Consider the following 22,280-nt stretch of genomic DNA (forward strand, 5'->3'; position numbering starts at 1 on the left):
TGGAACAGGAAAATACAGATGTTACAACAATAAAAATCTCTGCAACCAAACAAAATAGATGATTTACTAAAGGAAGAAAGATATGATATTTTACATTTCATTGTTTACATGGAATGTTTATAGAGGCTGTATCTATTTTATGACATTCATGTCTTCCCATTCATTAGAATTTTTTAGATGTTTATTTTGAGGGGATTCCCAAGTTGTTGATCCCCATTCTTAATAATGAAAAAAACCTAAAAAAAAAAACAAAAAAAAAAACTTTCTTGACTTTGCAGTTTGTAGTTTTGCAGCTTTTCAGAAATATAAAGCATGTATATTTTCCTGGGAGTGGGGGAGATTCCATATTCTTGATTTTTTTTAAAAAAATGAGCTTTCTGCTTGTTTTTATGTATAGTGTAACTACTATAGGAAGCCACCTTTTGTTGTTTTAACAATGTTAATTTTCTACATTTATGAACAATACCCAAGATGGTAATTGGGATGACAAAAATGGATTTTTGGTTAAATAATAGCTGTCTGAAAAACTGATATTGTAAGTTAATTTTCATTTTTCTTTGAGTGATATGATTCTTAAGATATCCACTTTATGCAAACATGAAACTGCAGTAACCTCATGTAAGGATTTAAATATAAGGATTTAGGCCAAAATTTTAAAACTTAGGTGCCTAGAGATAGGTACCCAGGCTTCAGTACAGCAAAGCACTTAAGTGCATGTTTAACTTGAAGTACTTTAGTATTTCCATCTTTATTCAACAGAATATTTGGGCACATAAAGCCAGTGGACTTTAAGCGTATTCTTAAAGACATGTCTAAGTGTTTTTCTGAATAGGGATGAGATTACTCAAGTGCTTCAAGTTAAACATAAGATTAAATGCTCTGCTGAATCCAGAATCCTGTGGCTGGAATTTTCAAAGGAGCTTAAGGGCTTGTCTACATGGTGAGTTATTGCATAGCAAGCCAGCGTATGAAACTACAGCACAACAACTTGCTTTGCAATAATATTCTTTGTGGCACTCCAAAACTTTCACTGCTCTATAACAGTGTCTGTGCTGATGCGCTTCACATTCACACCCACATTTGACATGCAATAAAATGTAGACCTGGCCTAAGAAAGTACATCATCCAACTCTCACTAAACTTCAGTGAGAGCTGAGTACCTCCTTTCCTTTGGCGTCATTGAAAATTGCAATGTAAACTGATATTTAGTCCCTAAATTAGCCCTCTGATTACCCAAGGTTTTGAGCACCCATAACTTTTGTTGACTTCAATTCTGGGCATCCACATTTTAAAATTCTTGCCATACTTTAAAACAGTTTGTTTTATTAATTTGTTTTATTATCTGTTTTCCAATGGAACCTCATTAAAAAGTTACTTTAATATAAAGTCTCTGCATTGTAGCTACCTACTCATTCAAAGAGTATCTTTAGAACACAAATTCTTTGTCTCCTGAGAACTGTCTTATAATGAGGGAATAATATAGTTAGTTTCTTTACACAGTAGTTTTGTTGTGGCTTGAAAAAAGTTATGATAAAAATATTTCGAATTTTTACTAAAATGCTGACATATAATATATAAACTATTCATTTGTTCCTCACTCTTTTTATATCATTGCTAACTGTATGAAACATAGTTTCATGCCAAGTAATTTTTTATTCAGTTTGTTGTCTCCTTTTAAAGATAAGCTGTTTTCCTTCTTACTCCTAGTTTGAGAGACTCTCTTATTTTTAGGGCCTTTTGAAGTCATCCCAGGAATATAAAAATAGAACATCTGTGACAGATCTGTTTTAAACATATTTTACATTTCAGGATCCAAGGAGATCTGGTGGTCTGTGGTATTCGCTTGTTAATTTCTTGATGAATGGGTAGAAAGGCCAAGAAGTGCTCTCAAGACGGCAAGTCTTCTGAAGATAGATGATCTCAAATAAATTCTATTCCCAATCAGTTTTTGATTTGTTAGGTGTTAAACCATTTCTTTGTAAGGACAGTGTTTACAAGCCTTGTAATGAGACGGCCCTCCGAGACCTTACCTCTTCTTGCTGTAATTTTGATAAATGGAACTCTAATTCATAAAGGATATAGTGATTGAAGGGCAATTTTGGGTCTCATATAGTTTCATTTAGATAAATGTTTGGTACAGTACAGCAAAACTAAGGTGCACTCAACAAAGTGATAAATTTAAAGAACAGACAATCCAAAGCAGCTTCTATCAAACCAAAGCAGCTCAGTTTGCTATATTTCTTATAGATAAATGTATGTTTAATATTGTAAAACAAAATTGATTTTAGAAAGATTTATCTGAATTGCTGAGATCCAAATTTGCCAGACTAACTTAGTGCCTTCTACTACATTACATTTCTTATGTTGATGTATTGTAGTATTTCTGTAACAAGATAACTGCCAGCAGTGTGACAGGCAAGTTAAAATAAGCTAGATTTCAGCCTCCGCTTCTGAGGTTTGCCTTCAGGTTCTCGTGGTACCAGCAGTACACTTTTGCTGATTTATGAGATGATAATTTCACACATAAATAAATGATTTTGGTGAACTGGAATTATTCTGCAATTATACCCAACTATTACTTTTGGAGAATTTCCGTTCTTATGAAAGTGAGAGGCTTTTATAACATAAACTAGAGCCAGGAAGAGCGGGGGGGGGAGGGGGGAAACAATCTGTGCACACTTCCTCCAGCCATGCTGTCAGTTCATCTCAGGAATGGTCTACAGCACTGTCACTACGCCAGTACTAAGATGTTTCAAAGCAGAGACTACTTGTGGCAAGTGATGCTAAATTGTGTGTCTTATGATAGGGTCAAATATACACAAAGTTCTAATTTAGCTCTTAACACTCAGTGCACTTGTGACCTAAACTAGATAGGCTACTGTATTACATTACTCCCTCTTTCCAAACTCTGTCTCTAGTCATTTTTTGTGGACTTTTATTTTTAAAATTGTAGTATGTGGCTGGATATTTGAAGCCTTTCACCTTTTGATCATTGATTCAAATTTAAACCAGGTCAGCAGTAACAGCAAGTTGTTGCCATCTGGTAGATGTTAAGTGGCCTATGCAAAATGAGTTGACGGTCTTGCTCCAGTTGCTCTGGCGACATCATAAAAACTATCACTGTAGTAGATGCTAATTGAGACCCTTTTGTACAATCTCAGCAGAAATGGCAGCAATTGAAAGAACATGGAAACTAGAGATGCTGTTCTCTAATCTAGGGTGAGGCAACATGCTTCTGGTGCCTGGTCTGTATCTGTTCTGTGGATGAACAGTGGACTTCAGTCTTCAAGATTCTCATCCCATCACCTTACATCTACTTTAAAATAATACCAGTAATTATAAGGTGAAATCTTGAGCCCACTAAAGTCAGTGCCGTGGGTGAAAAGATCCAGCCAAATAGGAAACAAATGTCTAAATTATACTACACCTAGAGAAATTTAGAGTTGGTTCTTAGTTCTGACAACCAAATTAGGAAATGCTAAATTCTAGATTGATATACAGTACATTAATATTAATAACTGTTTTGGGTGCCATAATCCTTAGATAGAAAACCCCAAAGAAGAGGTTACATTTTCAGAGCTAAACACTCAAAAGGAAGCTAGTAACTCCCGTGTCTCCATCAATAACAGTAGGTTCATTACTAAGATTAATATCTAGGAGTCCAAGGTGGAGATGCATAAAGATAAGTGAGGATGTATATGATATATAACCTTCTTATTAATTTTCCTGTGAAAAAGTGGGGGATAGTAACAGAAAGCATACTGGCATTGAGAACTGCTATGAGTCTGTTATCTCTGGGGGGAAAAAAGACTTATGATTTGTCTCAAATTGTGAAAGAATTGTTTTGCTGGCCTCACAATGTTATGTACAGGGTACCAGAGTAAAGCATGCTTTGTCTGGACTAGCCATCTCCAGTTCTTTCAAGTAAGTTTTATTAATATCTCTATATTTGTTTTGAGAAGAGTTAATCACCTTTATAATTTTGTCATTTAAACCAAGCTATTATTAGTTAGCACACTTTTGAGCACTATATAAAATTACTATGTGCCTCTCTAAAGTGTAAGATGCTCTGAAAAGCTGCCAATTTAAGTAGACAAAAATGGATGTAGACAGGGAAGAAGGGATGAAACACACAATCTGTAATTGGTATGTGTCTTCTTGGTACCAAGATTTTTGCTGGGCTTTTTTGTTTTGTTTTTTAATTTAAGAAAACCATCCCCTTTCACCTTTCCTTTTTTGTCTCTGTCTTGGACACTTGAAATGGTCACTTCTCATTGCTACCCCATGCTGAATGTTTCCTCTTTGTTTCTCACTCCTCCATCCTGTCCCTCCTTTGCTTATGACTTAGTGAAATAATTACAGACAAATCAGAAGAAACCCTTGAAGTTCCAAATGCCTAACAGCATCTCTTCACTCAGAGAGGAACTGGTCAGTACTGTATTTGGGAGGTACTGGGAGGCAGGACTCTAGAAGTGAAAGAACAGCTCCTTCTGCGTGCACCCCCACTCGGAGAAGCTGAAGGAGAAATATAGAAGACAAACAAAATATCAATTATTGAAAAGAAGGAAAGAGTATTTAAAAAGCAAAACCTGTTTCAAAGTCACAGTTTATTCAGAAAGACAGACTGAAGATGCACTTTCCATAATCCTTGCTAAAAGTTTCATACAATTTATCTCTTTCAAATGTTCTACCTTTTAAAATAAGTACTTTTAAAAAACGTTATTATTTTCTTTTTAATATACAGGACTTATGGTAGTACTATAGTTGATGTATTGGCGTGTTATACAAAAAATAAACACTCAACTAAGTTCACAATATTTTTAACTTGTATTTAGGCACTGAAGAAGATGTGGTAAAGTCAAAGAAAACTTTCCGAAGTCAGACTGTGGTGAATCAGAATGCAGAAACCGAGCTCATGCTGGAAGGGGACGATGATGCTGTCAGTCTGCTCCAAGAGAAAGAGATTGACAACCTTGCAGGTAATTTTTTTTTTTTATCACTAACATGGTATCAATAAATCGATGATGTAAAAATCTTAACTTCTAACTTCTGTAACCAGTGCCCTGTGTTGAAAGTAATTTAATGGACTTCTAATAGTGCCCACAATTACAATGAGAACAGATTACTTATATTCTGGGTCCAGTAGATGTTCTATTACTGTGATTTGGGGTAACTAGTGGTAATTAAGCTATAAGTCCTTCTACAATGGTCTTCTGTTAGTGCAGTGTGGGTTAAGCAAAGCCCTGGGCATTGTTCCTACTGCACCTTGTTGAATTGCTAGAAGACCACAACGGTTGAAACAAGGAAGAAAGAATTTGTTTTTTTAAGTCAGTGTATTTACATTTCCCCAGTTTTCACAGTCACTTCTCTCATTACGTCAAGGAAGGTTGTTGAGGTCTCTCTGCTCCTGCACTCAACCCTGCAGCCACCTCTCAGTGAAACCAGAGGGACTGTAGAGCAGCATATACTGTCTGCCACAGTAATAGGATGGGAAAGGGGAGGCCTCCTGGCTGCAAGCACTAAGCAGAGATTAAAAAGGGGTGAAGTTGCAACTAAAGAATGAACATTGTTGGTCAGAATGCAAGTTGGGAGTGAGTAGAACTTTTCTTATCAACACATTCCATTGGAGTGGTGGTGAATGGTCAGGTCTTAGATTTATTCCTAGAATTGTGTTCCGGTGAGTTCTTGTATGTTCTGCATTGAAGCACCATGTTACTTGTTGTGGAAGAGATATGAAATAATGACACTTTGGGAGTTAATACATGCTCCAGTGTGTTGTCTCACGTGAAATGAAAATATGAGAAATGTGTCTGGAATGAGGTATGGGTATTAAACGATTAATTTTACTATGGAAGATATATTTGTTAATTTGCGCTATGACTGGGGAAATGTGGATTTTGTGATGTATTGAAGGAAACTTGAAACATCACTGGGTTTAAAGTTAAGTTCTCCTTACTCCAGTACTTCCTTCTGATGTCACAGGCAGTGGAAATTTGAAGTCAGAAATTAGGTCATGCATGAATGACAAAAAATAATGAATGAAGTTAGTCTAGCGGTTTGATATTAAATTATAAAAAAGTACTCATGTTGGGACCAACTAATAAACAATATAATCATCAACAGTCAGTATGGCAATTCAATATTGATCTGTTTAGAGATGTCCATTTTTGTGCCCATCACTGAACACCTTGCTTTCTCACGTTGGTAAAATAGTAAGTTTAGACAACTAATGTGATAGCCTAATCTAGATTCCTTTGGTAGGTTTCATTTAATAGCAGAGAAAGGTCGGAGACCTCTCTATCAAGCTCCACCTTTGACATACACCCCAGATAAATACTTATATACAATTTCTATGGTTTAAAGGCTACAGTACTTAGTTATACTGAAATGTTGATTGAACCTGCATGGTAATCTGATAAAGCTGTTATGCATCTTGAAAGTCCCTATAATCCCTCTGCAAACTGTAGGCTCTTGTACATACTTGACACTGCCCTACTAGTCAAAATACTGAGATGCAAGGCATGCCTCATGGTCCTATCCTTCTTTAAGAAACTGACACTTCAGAGGGGGTCCTGTGTTTCTGGTCTCTGACATGCAGATGAGTATGACCCTCCTCCCTAAGAGTTTAGCTCTTTCCCTATATCAGCTGTTCTCAAACTGTGGGTTGGGACCCCAAAGTGAGTCGCAACCCCATTTTAATGGGGTCGACAGTGCTGTCTTAGACCTTCTGGGACCAAAGCCCGAGGGCTTCAGCCCTGAGTGACACAATTCAGGTTACAGGCCCCCTGTCTGGGGCTGAATCCCTGGGGCTTTGACTTTGCCCATTCCCAGGGAGGCGGGGCTCAGACAGGCTGAGGCTTCAGTCCTCCCTTCTGGAGCTGAGTAGTAAATTTTTGTTGCAGAATAGGGTCATAGTGTAATGAAGTTTGAGAACCCCTGCCCTATATAATTCAAATCTGGATTATGGATATTGGTAAAAATTAACATCTTAAACACTGCCAGGAAATCTGCTTTAGGAATGTCAGAAATTTGCCTGAATGCTTGCAAGACACTTCCATAAGTAAATCTGAATGTCACAAACACACGTCAGTGCCATTTCTAAAAAGTGGATCCCATCATCTTTGGCCTCTTGTATAATATCAGGTAGTGTCTCAGCTGCACCATCAAGGGACTTCAGAAGTATTACTACCTCCTAGTTAGTCTCCTTTCTGCAATTGCCACTTCTAGTAGGACAAATGCTGCTGTACCATGTACTATAGGGGAGGCTTTCTGACCATATGAAAATAGTGGCAAGAAATGCGTCAGCAGTACATGCATGTGCACACACCAACCAAAAAAACTCCCATCATTTCATTTTTACCCTCAAACTAACCCAAATCCTTGAAACTAAGTTAAGGGTAGGAGGGGTGGGGCGAGGGAAGTGGAGAGAAAATAAATGTAGGAGTTAATTGTCAGAAAACATCCTCCTGGGGCTGTGTCAGCTCCTCCAATCCCTAGAATTATTTACTGCATGATTTTACACTGGATAAGAAAGCTATTTTCCTAAGATCTTCATGCTCACAGGGTGATTCCAAAACACAAGTCCTAGCAACCTAAATAAAAAAGACAACAGTTAGCTATTCTTCTGCATGAGAAAAATTATAACCCACAGCCCTGCCAAGAGCAGACCCCACAGAAGCAAGGCCAGTCATTCTTTCTATAATTCGAAAAAACTGAAGTATGGTTCTCTTCTGTAAAAATTCTACACCTTGTCTATACCTTTTCTACACCTGTCACCGAAGTGTACCCAGAGACATATCTGCTTGCGTTAGTGACTTAGGGTATATCTACAGTGCAAGAAACCATCTATGGTTGGCCCAGGTGAGGTGGCTGTGGGGCTGTAAAATTAAAGTGTAGACATTTGGGCTTGGGCTAGAGTCTGGGATATGAGACCCCACAAGGGGGAGAGTTCTAGCTTTGCCAGATGTCCAGTTTTCAACCAGAACACCTGGTCAAAAAGGAATCCTAGTGGCTCTGGTCATCACTGCTGACTGGGCCGTAAAAGTCTGGTTGGCCGCAGCAGGGCTCCCAAGAAGTGGCCAGCATGTCCCTCCAGCTCAGGGGGAGCCACAGAGGCTCCATGTGCTGCCCCCATCCCAAGTGCCAGCTCCTCAGCTTCCATTGGCCAGGAACCGTGGCCAATGGGAGCTGTGGGGGCAGTGCCTGCAGGTGGTGGCAGCGCGCAGAGCCCCCTGGCCGCCCCTCCACCTAGGAGCTGGAGAGACTTGTGGCAGCTTCCTGGGAGCTGCTTGAGGTAAGCGCCACCTGGAGCCCGAACCCCCTCCCACGCCCCAACCCCCAGGCCTGAGCCCCCTCCTGCACTCCAACCCCCTACCCCAGCTCGGAACCCCCTCCTGCACCCAAACTCCCTTCTGGAGCCCACACCTCCTGCACCACAACCCCCTGCTACAGCCCAGAGCCCCCTCCCACACTCAAAACTCCTCGCCTCCACCCCACAGCCCAACCCCCTACCCCAGCCCGGAACCCTCTCCCACACCCAAACTCCCTTCCAGAGCCTGCATTCCCTTCCCCTCCTTCACTCCAACCACCTGCCACAGCCCAGAGCCCTCTCCCACACTCCAAACCCCTTCCTCCCTCCCCCCCGCAGCCCAGAGCCCCCTCATCCCCACACCACCAGCCGGAGCTCTCATCCCCTCCCTCACCCTTTCCCAGCCCAGTGAAAATGAGCAGCGGAGGGAGGGGGATGGAGTGAGCCGTGGGGTGGGGCAGAGGCAGGACAAGGATGTTCGGTTTTCTGCAGTTAGAAAGTTGGCAAATCTAGAGGTTCCCAGAGCCAGGGGTCCAGCCCAAGACTGAACATTTACATTCAGGACCAGCCACAAGTGTTTTATTGCAGGGTAGACATACCCTAAAGTAAGCTTGCTACCTTTTATTCCTGTTAGCAGAGCAAACACAGTTAAGAGTGGAGTAAATTATCTGTCTCTTCATAAGTTCATATGTTATGGAAAGAGCTGATTGGGAATTGTCCATACAAATGATTTTCTGATGGGAAATGCAGTTTCTGCCAAATCTAAGTGTTCTGGTTTGACACACATCAGAATATTTCATTTTCTGAAGTAACCTGAAATGTTTTGTTTCAAATCCGTTCAACCAAATATTAAACTACATTTCCCTGTCAGTGCATTGTTTTATGGGAGTTGTCGTTTGGGCCCCCATTCTCTCCTGTTGGCTGTGCTCCCCAGAGAACTAAATCTCCCATAATGCAATTCAGATTTCCCTCTGATCAAGCTTCATGGTGCATTGTGGGACCCATGACTCTGGATGCATTATGAGATATGCAGTCTAGCTAGGACTCCTGGCCCATAAGGGAAAATGGGGACATCAGACTTCCAAGCCACAACTGCCATGAGGTAATGCACGACTGCGGGAAAGTGCAGTTTAATACTGAACTGACTCAAAATGAAGCATTTAAAATCAGTTCAACAACCCAAAACATTCTAACATAGGGAATGTCAAAATGTTTTGTTTTGATCAAAAATGTCAAAATGAAATGTTTTGACTTTCTGAATTGGAATTGGTTTGGAATTCCATTCCATGAAAAATGTTGAAATTTTTTTCTCCCAAATTGGGATGAAAACAAATACTGAAATATAGGAATTTCCCAGTGGATAAGAATTCTGAATTTCACTTAGCTCTTAACTATGCACAGAGTTGTACAAAGTTCAAAGTACAGGAACAATCCCTTATTATGATTATTATTTATATTACAGTAATATTTGAAACCTATCATGATGAGGACTAGGGTTGCCAACACTGTATTTTAAAAATAAGGGGCTATGATATGATATGATATGATTATTATCATCATAATCATTAGTATTAATAATAATAAGTAGTACTCTCCTACATTCACCAGGGGTATTTCTTGCTGCTTTTACAGCACTCAACCTCTCCCAATCTTGTATAGAGATGAAAAAATAAGGGATGTCCCTTGCAATAAGGGACTGTTGACAACCCTAGGACCCCATTGTGCTTGGCACTATACAAATACTGACAGACCCTGCCCTGAAGAGTTTAACTCTGTGAAGTAGGCATTGAAGGCCATGGATTTGCACAAAGTCTCATTAAGGACCAGATTGGGTCTGTTGATTCTTTAGAACTGGTGGTGGAGTGAGAAATAAAGAACCCAGCTTGACTTTCAGATCTCAGGTTCAGTTTTCAGGATTTACCACTGAAAATAACATGTTTATTTGTAAACTGAGCACATTTGATCTGGAAGTTGTTGAAACACAGTAAATATAGGATTCCACAATGCCATTTACTTCTACTTTTCAGAGAAGACCACACTTAGGCCTGTCTGTATTCAAAGACATACTGGTTTAACTTGCTCAGTTTAAAAAAACCAGTTACTTAAATAGGTCCATAACCCTATGTAGACACTCTGAATTCAATTTAAACCTGGTTTATATTGATTTAGCTTGACTCACTAAAGAATTAAGTTAAACTAAATCAATGTAAACCAAGTAAAAATAGAATTAAGAGTGCCCACACAGGGTTTTGAACACATTTAACTCAATCAGTTTTTAAAAACACATTTTATTAAAACAATGCAACTCTAAATATAGAGGGATATTAGTTGTTCGAAAACTTTTCACTCAGAAAATATAAATATTGTAATACCTTGATTTGCAAAGTTAAAACAAAACTGAAAAATTCTAAGGAAAGTTGAAAAAGACTATGGGCCCAATCTTGCAAATGCCCACATGAGTGGACCTTAAATATCTTTCATTCCAAAGACTTTCCTTCATAGGTTTCCATCAACCATACGGCACAAATCATTGTAGAACATACTTCTATAAATTACATATGACATGTCATATTTTTTAAATAATTGCATTCTGGATCTTTTTTGTCATTAGATAATCCTAGTATTCCATGTCATAATGAGGATAATTTAGTTTTAATCTATTCAGAATATTTGTTTTCGGTTTTAGTTAATAGTAGTGAAGTAGTGAATTTCATTGCTCACACAGAATTACTTCATTTTTGTGTGTGTGATGGATTCAAAGAAAATTTGTGTTTACTCTCAATATTTTCAATTGCAGGAGTATTTTAACAGGATTTTGTGGTGTGGTCAATTATAAAAACTTTTGGTTTTATTTTCTTAATATTTACATATTAAAAATTTTACCATTTTCTGTTTCAATTTTAGCTCTTTTCCTTCCCAGGCCATTCACTTCAAGAGGCAAGTCACATGTTTGTGAGAACTAATGACTAAGATAGCCCAATCTATTGTAGCCAGTTTCTATCAATAAATTGTTAATCAATGGTATTGCAATCAAACCAGTTGTAGTTCAGAGATAATCCCTAACTCTTCTGTATCCTTACTGTTTTTTTTCTTTTCCATTTTCTAATGTTGTGATTTCATTTAGGAGTCTAAATATGCAAATTTACTAATAATTTGTTTTACTCTAAGTAAATTATTTTTTTCATAATGAAAAATAGATTGGTATGTTATTTCATGATAAGTTTATACTTCCAATGTGGAATATGTATTAACTGATCATTAGTATTGTCTTTACAACCTTTTTTTTTTTTTTTTAAAATCAAGCTAAAATGGAGAACAGATTAAAATAAATTTCAAACCACTTGGATTACATGGGCTGAAAGTTTTAGGAATACATTCAGACCTCTGCTGCATGTATACAATTCCCATTGACTTCAATAAGAGCTGTGTGCACAGATCTGAGGGCAGAATTTGGCCTTGGTGAACCTTTGGAAAGATTGTGTCCCACAAATAATAGAGTTAGAAGGAACCATAAGGGTCATCTAGTCTAACCCATTGCCAAGGTGCAGGATTTGTTGTGTCTAAACCATCCAAGACAGATAGCTATCCAGCCTCTGTTTGTAAACCTTCAGTGAAGGAGATTCCACAACCTCCCTAGGCAGTATGTTCCATTGTTCTACTGTTTTTACAATTAGTAAATTTTTCCTAAGATTTAATCTAAATCTGCTATGCTGTAGGTTGAACCCAAAGCCTCTTGTTCTGCCCTCTATGGCAAAAGAACAACTTTTCTCCATTTTTTATGGCAGTCTTTCAAGTCTTTGAAGATCACTATCCTATCCTCTCTTGCTCTCTTCTTTTCTGAACTAAACATACCCACTTTCTTCAGCCTTTGCTCATATGGCTTGCATTCCATCCTTTTGATCATCTTTGTCTCTTTCCTCTGGATCCTTTCTAGTTTCTCTACATCCTTTCTATACATTGGTGACCAAAATTGAACACAGTACTCCAGCTGAGGCCTAACTAGCGCCGAGTAGAGCAGTACTATTCCCTCCCGTGACTTGCATTCTATGCCTCTGTTAAACGAAAAGCAATTTTAGGTTGCCCCTTTTTTTTTTTTTTTGGCAACAGCATCACATTGCTGACTCGTGTTGAAGTTGTTAGCTACCACAACTCCAAGATCCTTCTCAGCAGTGCTGCTCCCAAGCCAGTTTTTCCCCTTTATGTATTTGTGCATTTAATTTTTCTTTCTTAAGTGTAGCACCTTGCTTTTGTCTTTGCTGAATTTCATTTTGTTGTCTATAGCCCAGTTCTCCAATTTATCAAGATCCCTCTGAATTCTAGCTCTGTCCTCCAAAGTGTTGGCAAACATTCCCCTCCCCCAGCTTTGTGTCATCTGTAAACTTGATCAGTGTGCTCTCTATTCCTACATCCAGGTCATTAATAAAGAGGTTAAACAACACCAGACCCAGGACAGATCCCCATGGAACCCCCCTTGAGACCTCCCTCCAGTCCAACATCATTCAATGAATAGTTACTCTTTGTTTGTGGTTGTTTAACCAATTATGTATTGACTTGATAGTTCTGCTAAGCCCCCATTTCTCCTGCTTACTTATCAGAATGTCAAGGGGGACTGTGTCAAAAGCCCTGTGAAGTCCAGGTATATTATGTCCATCACATTCTCCCATCCATCAATCCAATTACCCCGTCAAAGAATGAAATCAAGCTGGGTTGGCATGCTTAGTTCTTGGTAAATCCATGTTGGCTGCTCGTGATCACCCATTCATTCTCCAGGTATTCAAAAATTGAATTGGCACATGAAATTGCAAGCCCATTAGCAAGAATTTTTAATTAATCTGTAAACTCAGGGGTGGTACCATATGATTGGAGAATTGCTAACATAGTTCCTATTTTTAAGAAAGGGAAAAAAAGTGATCCGGGTAATTATAGGACTGTTAGTTTGACATCTGTAGTATGCAAGGTCTTGGAAAAAATTTTGAAGGAGAAGGTAGTTAAGGACATTGAAGTCAATGGCAAATGGGACAAAATACAACATGGTTTTACAAAAGGTAGATCGTGCCAAACCAACCTGATCTCCTTCTTTGAGAAAATAACAGATTTTTTAGACAAAGGAAACGCAGTGGATCTAATTTACCTAGATTTTAGTAAGGCATTTGATACCGTGCCACATGGGGAATTATTAGTTAAATTGCATAAGATGGGGATCAATAGGAAAATTGAAAGGTGGATAAGGAATTGGTTAAAGGGGAGACTACAGCGGGTCCTACTGAAAGGTGAACTGTCAGGCTGGAGGGAGGTTACCAGTGGAGTTCCTCAAGGATCGGTTTTGGGACCAATTTTATTTAATCTTTTTATTACTGACCTTGGCACAAAAAGTGGGAGTGTGCTAATAAAGTTTGCAGATGATACAAAGCTGGGAGGTATTGCCAATTTAGAGAAGGACAGGGGTACCCTACAGGAGGATCTGGATGACCTTGTAAACTGGAGTAATAGTAATAGAATGAAATTTAATAGTGAGAAGTGTAAGGTCATGCATTTAGGGATTAATAACAAGAATTTTAGTTATAAGCTAGGGACGCATCAATTAGAAGTAACGGAGGAGGAAAAGGACCTTGGAGTATTGGTTGATCATAGGATGACTATGAGCCGCCAATGTGATATGGCTGTGAAAAAAGCTAATGCGGTCTTGGGATGCATCAGGAGAGGTATTTCGAGTAGGGATAAGGAGGTTTTAGTACCGTTACACAAGGCACTGGTGAGACCTCACCTGGAATACTGTGTGCAGTTCTGGTCTCCCATGTTTAAGAAGGATGAATTCAAACTGGAACAGGTACAGAGAAGGGCTACTAGGATGATCCAAGGAATGGAAAACTTGTCTTATGAAAAGAGACTCAGGGAGCTTGGCTTGTTTAGCCTAACTAAAAGAAGGTTGAGGGGAGATATGATTGCTCTCTATAAATATATCAGAGGGATAAATACCGGAGGGGGAGAGGAATTATTTAAGCTCAGTACCAATGTGGACACAAGAACAAATGGATATAAACTGGCCACCAGGAAATTTAGACTAGAAATTAGACGAAGGTTTTTAACCATCAGAGGAGTGAAGTTTTGGAATAGCTTTCTAAGGGAAGCAGTGGGGGCAAAAGATTTATCTGGCTTTAAGATTAAACTCGATAAGTTTATGGAGAAGATGGTATGATGGGATAACATGGTTTTGGTAATTAAATATTCATGGTAAATAGGCCCAATGGCCTGTGATGGGCTATTAGATGGGGTGAGATCTGAGTTACCCAGGAAAGAATTTTCTGTAGTATCTGGCTGATGAATCTTGCCCATATGCTCAGGGTTTAGCTGATCACCATATTTGGGGTCGGGAAGAAATTTTCCTCCAGGGCAGATTGGCAGAGGCCTGGAGGTTTTTCGCCTTCCCCTGTAGCATGGGGCACGGGTCACTTGCTGGAGGATTCTCTGCTCCTTGATTTGAGGACTTTAAACTACGATTTGAAGACTTCAATAGCACAGATATAGGTGTGAGGTTTTTGTTTTTGTAGGAGTGGTGGGTGAAATTCTGTGGCCTGCGTTGTGCAGGAGGTCAGACTGGGTGATCATAATGGTCCCTTCTGACTTAAATATCTATGAATCTATGAATGTTTTATACATTGTTCTAGTAGCTTCCCAGGTGTCGGAATCAAGCTGACTGGTCTATATTTCCCCAGCTCCTCCTTTTTAAAGATGAACACTACGTTAGCTCTTCTCCAGTTTTCCAGGACCTCACCTTTCATCCATGAGTTTTTAACTATTATTGCCAATGGCTCCGAGATTTCTTCAGTTAATTCCTTCAGTACCCTCGGGTGAATAGCATTGGGCCCAGCTGATTTGAATTCATTCAAATTGGTCAGAAGATCTGTGATGTGTTCTTAACTTACCCCAATCTGCATTTCTTCCCCCTTATTGTCTATGATAACTTTGCCAGTCATCCAGTCACATATTATTTTTTGTGAGAAGACTGACGCAAAGTAGGAATTGAGCAGCTCTGCCTTCCTGTCATCTTCCATTACCAGATCACCTTCTCCACTGAGTAGCAGACCCACACCATCCTTAATCTTTTTTGTCTGACATACTTGAAGAACCCCTTCTTGGTGTCTCTAATATTTCTTTCCAGCTGAAACTCATTCTTTGCCTTGGCTTTCCTGATTATGTCCCTACATGCTTGCAGTATTCCCATGTATACTTCCTTGGTGATATGCTTCTCCTTCCATTTCCTGTATATATCCCTTCGGGGTTTTAGATAGCTAAAAAGCTGCGTGTGCAGCCACATTGGCCTCCTGTGGCTCTTTTTATCTTTCCTCTGCATCAGACTAGCTTGATGTTGAGCTTTAGCATCTTTTAAGAACTGCCAGCCCCTGTTGACTCCTTTTCTTCCTAATTGGTATTTCCATGGGACCTTGCTTAGTATTTCTCTGAGTCGGTTAAAATCTACCTTTCTGATGTTCAGCATCCTTGTTTTTCTGTTCCCATGTCCTCCTTTCCAAAGGATCTTGAATTCTATCCAATCATAATCACTTCCTCCCAAGTTCCCAACCGCCTTCACATTCGCAACTAATTCATCCCTGTTGGTCAAAACCAGATCCAAAATAGATGATCTCTTAGTTGTTTCTTCAACTTTCTGAATCAGAAAGTTGCCCCCTACACATGCTAAGAATTTGCAGGACATATTATGTTTTGCTGTGCTAATCTTCCAACAGATATCATGGCAGTTAAAATCCCCCATTAATACTAGCTCATGTATGTTAGCTAATCTTATTACCTGCTTGTAACACTTCCTCTTTCTGATTTGATGGTCTGTACCCCCCAGACTCCCACCATAACATTGCTACTGTTCTTTTCCCTTCTTATCCTCACCCAGAGATTCTCAGTAGGTCTGTCCCTCACTTCCTCTTGTACCTCAGAGCAAGAGTATACATTCTTGACGTACTGCACAACACTTCTCCCTTTTTTCCCATACCTATCCTTTCAGAACAAGCTATACCCCTCAATGCTGGTACTCCAGTCATGGGAGTTGTCCCATGATGTGCATACATGTCATCTGCACCATAATGTGGCATTTGTAATCTTTCAGAACTTACAGTTAGGACCAGACAGACAAAGTAGTCCAGGCAATATTTTTGATCAGTCTCTAAATAGTGACTAATATCTGGACATGAATGAGAGAAAGGAAATAAAGATGGGAGTAGATGAGGCTCCAAAAATATTTGCAGAGGGAAAAGTCAGCAGGAATGGGCCAGTCGCAGGTTTTCATTCGCTGTGTAGACATACCCATAGTGGATGCACTGACTTCCTGCCCTGGGCTATGAAAAATAAGTTGGATCATGGGAATTGGACAGCTTGTAGTAGTATTAGTGAGATACAGAACCTTTCATTTCCAGATCATCTGTTCAAATCCAGGCAAGATTGATAGCAAGCAAAAGTTACCAACATCTATTTGGTTGCCTATGCAAAATTACTTGTTTGTCTCGTTTCAGTCACAATCACAGAAATCATTACAATTTTGAGCAATTTCCAATGAAAATTGGTTTTGAATGTTTTTGTTGAGAGAAAATTGGAACAGTTCCAAAAGTTATAGTATATTAAAACTATGTAACGTTATCTTAAATAAACAAGTAAATCATTTAGCCCTTAAGGGATATTTTCAATTACAATTTCTAACAAGAGCTTCATTTACATTTCTGACACGATTTTAGGAGCCTTATATAGGGCCAGATTCTGTTGTAAAAACTGTCTTGCTTCCACACTAGGGATACAATTGCAAGATTACAAAGCCTCGTTAAAAAAATAAAACGTAGGTGGTAGAGAACCTGAGTGTGATTTTTACTGAATCTGTCTTTTATATAGTTGTAAACTGAATTTGGAGAGGGAAATGCATTTTAAAATGTATTCAATGTCAAGGGCATCTCTTGTGCCCAAAATCTGCAACTGAATTTTCTTTACAAGGACTCAACTATACAGATCTTCTAGTAAGTTGTGCCACTGTATATAGTTTTCTCTTGACAAATTTTAACGAATATTATAGGACATCTTTTGATTTCCCCTTTCCTCAGTTTCATCAACTTCTCACTCTGACCAGTGCAGATTGCATCTCTTCATTCATTCTTTACAGTCTAGTCTGCCAGAGTTTTCATTGGCCCTTTACTTTATTGTAGGGGCATATAGCCATCTTAGTCTTGTGGTTCCAAATATGGAAAATTTACTGAGCCAGATTTTCAGGCTGTGACAGCTATATATTCAAATTTTGATCCTTAAATCAACATGTAAAGAAGGAAATCATTTGTGTACATGAGTTTAATTTAAATTCAGGCATAAACTACACAAACACACACACACACACAAACAGACAGAACTTCTGCTGTATAGTCATTTCCTACATTGAAAATGTCAAAAGCAACAATTTCAGAAACATCCTATTTTTAGGCATTTCAGCATTTTAAACAATTTGGTTTCACATTATCCAAAATATCCTTTCAAAGTCATATATGAATGAACTCCCAAGCACAACTTTGAAGAGCTCCTCTTAACATGCCTTTCTCCTCCACCCTGTCCGTAAAAGTGTGTATTCTTATCCACCCATGTTGGATACTGAGCTCCCTCGTGGACTGATGTCTGGGCAGCTGGGTTCCCTAACTCCTAAAATGGCAGCTGGATTTCTTGCTGTACCTGACTTCCAACTGACTAGCCGGCTACTCTGGGCTTATTTTCAGGGTTAGGATACTGAGACAGCTTTTCATGTCCTTAAGGCTCCCCCATCCTTCGTAGATGGCCAGGATTCTAGAGGACACCATTCTCCTTCTTCTGATGGGTGCAGGGTTGTTTTAATACTGTCTCTGCAAATGAGCAAGCAAAGCCTCTCAGCTCCCCAAGAATCACTGTCTCAGGGCACTCATTATGTCATTGCATTGTCTAGGCCAGGGATCGGCAACCTTTGGCACGCAGCCCACGCCGCTTCCCGCAGCCCCGATTGGCCTGGAACGGCAAACTGCTGCCAGTGGGAGCCGCGATTGGCTGAACCTGTGGACACTGCAGGTAAACAAACTGTCCTGGCCTGCCAGCGGAATTTCCTGATGGGCCGTGTGCCAAAGGTTGCCAATCTCTGATCTAGGCCCTATCCAAACTATAGCCTTGCCTCATGCACTCTGATCTGCACATGCAATGCCCCAACAACTTCATTGGGCTCCATGCAGGTGTAAGAATCTACCTACACAGATTAGATTGCAGGGCTGTGACCTAAATCTGAAATTATGCTAGCAACAATTGTGTTTAAACAGTAGTTAAGTTACTATATTCGCAGTTTTACTGACCAGTATGCACAGGAATTTCTTTCTGAACATTGTTTTATACAAACTAGTCAAGGAGGTAGCAGCACAGTCTGCCTGCAACAGGTCTCCAACAAAATCTTTGTTCTCACTGGTCAAGGAAATCATGCAAGCATCAACTGTGTTCAAAAACAACTGTCAGTAAAGTTTCATCTGCTGCATGGACAGTCCCCTAAAGTTAGTCTGCCACGGGGAAATGGTGTGCCCTTTTACAACTTTTTCCGTTTAAAATAAATTTGAAATAGTGACTCTACTATACCCTGGACACCTTTTACAAACATGTACATAATATATAACATACACATTCTACAGCTTATTTCCTCCCCCAAAATTCAACATGCACACAGCAAGTAAGCAGTCAAATTACCCCACACTCCCTGAGCTTACTATCCCTCTGCCATCTTACCCTTTCTTTCTTCACAACTGGAGGAAATAAGAACCTTGCACATGGCCTGAAGGTAGTGGAATGGGCTCTTTCACAACTCCAAAGTTGAAGTCCTCACAATTTGATTCAATTCAGTAAATGTATTGGCATGACAAGCTATACTACTGTTGCCAAAGTAAAAGACAGACCCCACAGATAGCTCTTCAGAAGCAGGTACAACCCATCAAAGTTATTGCCACATGGTATGTTAGGTCTTTGATCCTGTGTCCATTTGTTGTTAGACTCAGTTTCTGATCCAGGGCAGGTTGCCATGTAGCATAATGCCACCTTGGCTGCCATGCTCCCTTTTCCTAGTCACAGGTGAAGTTTTTCCTTGTCACTTTTTGATGAGCATCTTTTATTATTCCTCACAGAGAATTGTAATAGTATCACAAAAAAAGAGAAGTTGTTTCTCAGATAGGTAGATCCCAGATCATTTATGGCTTTCAAGTTCAAAAACAACATCCTCAACTCTCCCTGGAAGCCAGCAGTCAGCATGGAACATTGGTGTCATACTGCTCAACGAGCAAGCTGCTCTTTTTTGTCCCAGCCTCAGTCTCCGTAGGGTTTGAAGGTGAAGTTTCATGCAAAGCACACTGTATTAGTCTAATCTCGAGGTGATAAATGCATGAATCATGACAGCGAGCTCCAAATCTTGAATAGTTACAAGCTTCTGGCCAGATGCAAATGATTAAGTACAGTCCTGGCAATCACTGATACAGGATCATCTGGCAGCAGTTGAAACAGAATCTTAACCATGTCCCTGAACTGTGCTAAGTCCATGTGAACTGTTCAAGGCTTTTGCTCAGTTCAAGGACATTGTTAAGATCTCATCTACACACAAATTGGAACCATGCTTTAACTGCATCAGTGGGACAAAACATACTTCAGCTTGGCCCCATAAATTGTTGAAGTGGTGGTTCTTTAGACAGGCCATTGGTTGTTTCCGCTATGGTGGGGAAAAAGTGCTTGACTGAAGTGAGCCCAGCACACAATAGGCATGATCATCAAACACACACAGTCTACTGAGAACCAGTGCGCTAGCCAGAGTGACCATGGTTGAAGGTGCTGCACCAGGCATCTTGTAGTGAAGTTCTCAGATCTGGCACAATCCTGCAAATCCACGAATCTCTGAGACAGCTGCATGGGCAGAACCAGGTGGAGTCAGGGCACACAACCCTTCGCGAATCATTAGAGAGTTCTAGAGCCTGATGTGTCTGGGGTGTTTTTGTCCATTCTGGTGACATGGCTGACAAGCATGCAATGCTGCTTTTGAATATAATGAGTGATTGAGGGAAGGTCAGATCTCTGTGAGATTCTGAAATTTTGCACAAAGTCAAACCACTTTATGCTCAGGATTTGGTGCTGGCAGCACATATGGAATTTCTAGCCGCTCCATGTCTGTCTATAAGAAGATCCAGGTTCTTAGCCATCTAGCAGTGCAGATAATAGAAAGATTTGATAGATCCTGAACTTTGTCTCAGCCATGGGCAGTGGGTATCATAGACTGGGGGAGGCTGAGCCCCGCCTGCCTGGCGCTCTGGGGCTGTGGGCTCTGGGGGTGTTCGGGTGGCCCAGGGCTCGGGCAGGGGAGCTAGCGGCCGCAGTGGAGGTGATCTGGGCTCCGGTGGTGGAGAAGGGGCAGAAGGAGAGGGGGAGGGGCCTTGGGAAGAAGGGAAGGGGCCGGTAGCTAGCCTGTCCCAATGGCTGGTTCACCCGCCGCCTATGGTTTCAATGAAAATATTTTTGCATCCATAAGCAAGACCTGGACTTCATGCAGGTGGCGGTGAGACCTGTTCCTCGAAAAACATCAGGTTTGCTATGAGCATTTGAACTCTGTTTGCAGCTTAGGTAGATGAACTCAACAGTGCTCTCCATGATACTCATCCCTTTGTGCATTGGAGGGTCTGCTGGCCCACCCCAAAGATTCTGAAATTTGATCTTCTGCCATGAGACTTTAATCCCATAGTTTAGGTGGCATATTGGAGACCTTGAGGGCAAAGCTGAAATTCTCTTATGTCTCCACAAGCAGGGCAGTGTCATCAGTGTAGTCATGGTTGGTGAACACTCCTTGGACAATCTTTATTCCAACATGTGGAGTGGCAAGTCCTAATAACCAGTTGATAGCTCAACAGAATAGTGCCAGGGTGAGAATAGTGAGGTTGTGTAGAAACACAGCAAAAGCCACAAACCAGTGCACACTCTTGCACAGGTACCAGTGTAAAGATCATACACCAGATTTAGCAGAACATCTGGAATGCCAGTTACTTCAGTGCAAGCCAAAGTGCTGCCCTGATGACCAGATCAAAAGCCTGTTTGATGTTGGTATATGCTACATGAAGCAAGCAATTAAATTCTTGGTGCAGCTCACCCAGAAGCTAGAGAGTATCCATTCAGCTGGTACTTTCTGTTGCCCACACTTTTAACAATAGTTGATGCAGGCTGATGTTCACTGGTTCCAAGGCACCTTTGAGCAGCTTGGGTGGAATACCATCAAACCCAGCAGAATATCCATTACATAGCTTTTGGATGGCCTTCATACTTCCTTGGGTAATGGAGGATCAGTGCTCATCCCTGGGTCTGCAGCCATGAGTTTTGTCAGGTGATGGACAGTTACCAACAGGTGCATGGTTCGGCATGTTTTCATAATGTATTTTCCCTGTTCTAGGACCTCATTCATCAGTAGCTTGATCCTGCACCATCAAATCATGGAGTTTTTCCATCGACTTAAATGGGAGCTGGATCAAACCTTATATCATGGATGCCTTACACCATATTTTGAACAATACAAACAGGACAATACTTCTATGAATATCGTAAAGCACAACATTTTCAGAGAAAAATAGCATTCTTTTACATTTCTCTCTAAACAATACCCAGAAGATATATAATTCAGACAAAAATCTTCCTTCGGATGTATGCATGTGGCTCTCACTGAAATAGGAGCTACATACATATACACCGTATGGAAGCATTTGTCCCATCATGTTTCAAAGAGATGCTAAGTATTTTTTATAATTGAAATAAGATTATTTACTTGCTGTTTATGTCATTCACTATAGAAATATTTAAACCTTTTTTATTCAATTTTTTTTACCCTTCATGCAAATACATTTGTTTGTTGTTATGACACGACTCATGAGAGCTGAGCTGCTGAAATTGTTTCATTGTTGCCATAAAAAGC

The 22,280-nt window shown here is 40.0% G+C and overlaps 1 protein-coding gene across 6 annotated transcripts in view; it reads left to right on the forward strand.

The window, feature by feature from the left end:
- The window catches only part of NBEA (neurobeachin), an 848,497-nt gene that overhangs the window by 584,140 nt on the left and 242,077 nt on the right, over positions 1-22,280 (forward strand). For all 6 annotated transcript variants that reach the window (XM_073341812.2, XM_073341823.2, XM_073341834.2 and 3 more), the window contains one exon: positions 4,836-4,979. In XM_073341812.2, coding sequence (XP_073197913.1) covers positions 4,836-4,979 — 144 coding nt within the window. The remainder of the gene's footprint in view (positions 1-4,835; positions 4,980-22,280) is intronic.

Source organism: Lepidochelys kempii, chromosome 1 (genome assembly GCF_965140285.1).
Source record: "Lepidochelys kempii isolate rLepKem1 chromosome 1, rLepKem1.hap1, whole genome shotgun sequence".
Taxonomy (NCBI): Eukaryota; Metazoa; Chordata; order Testudines; family Cheloniidae; genus Lepidochelys; species Lepidochelys kempii.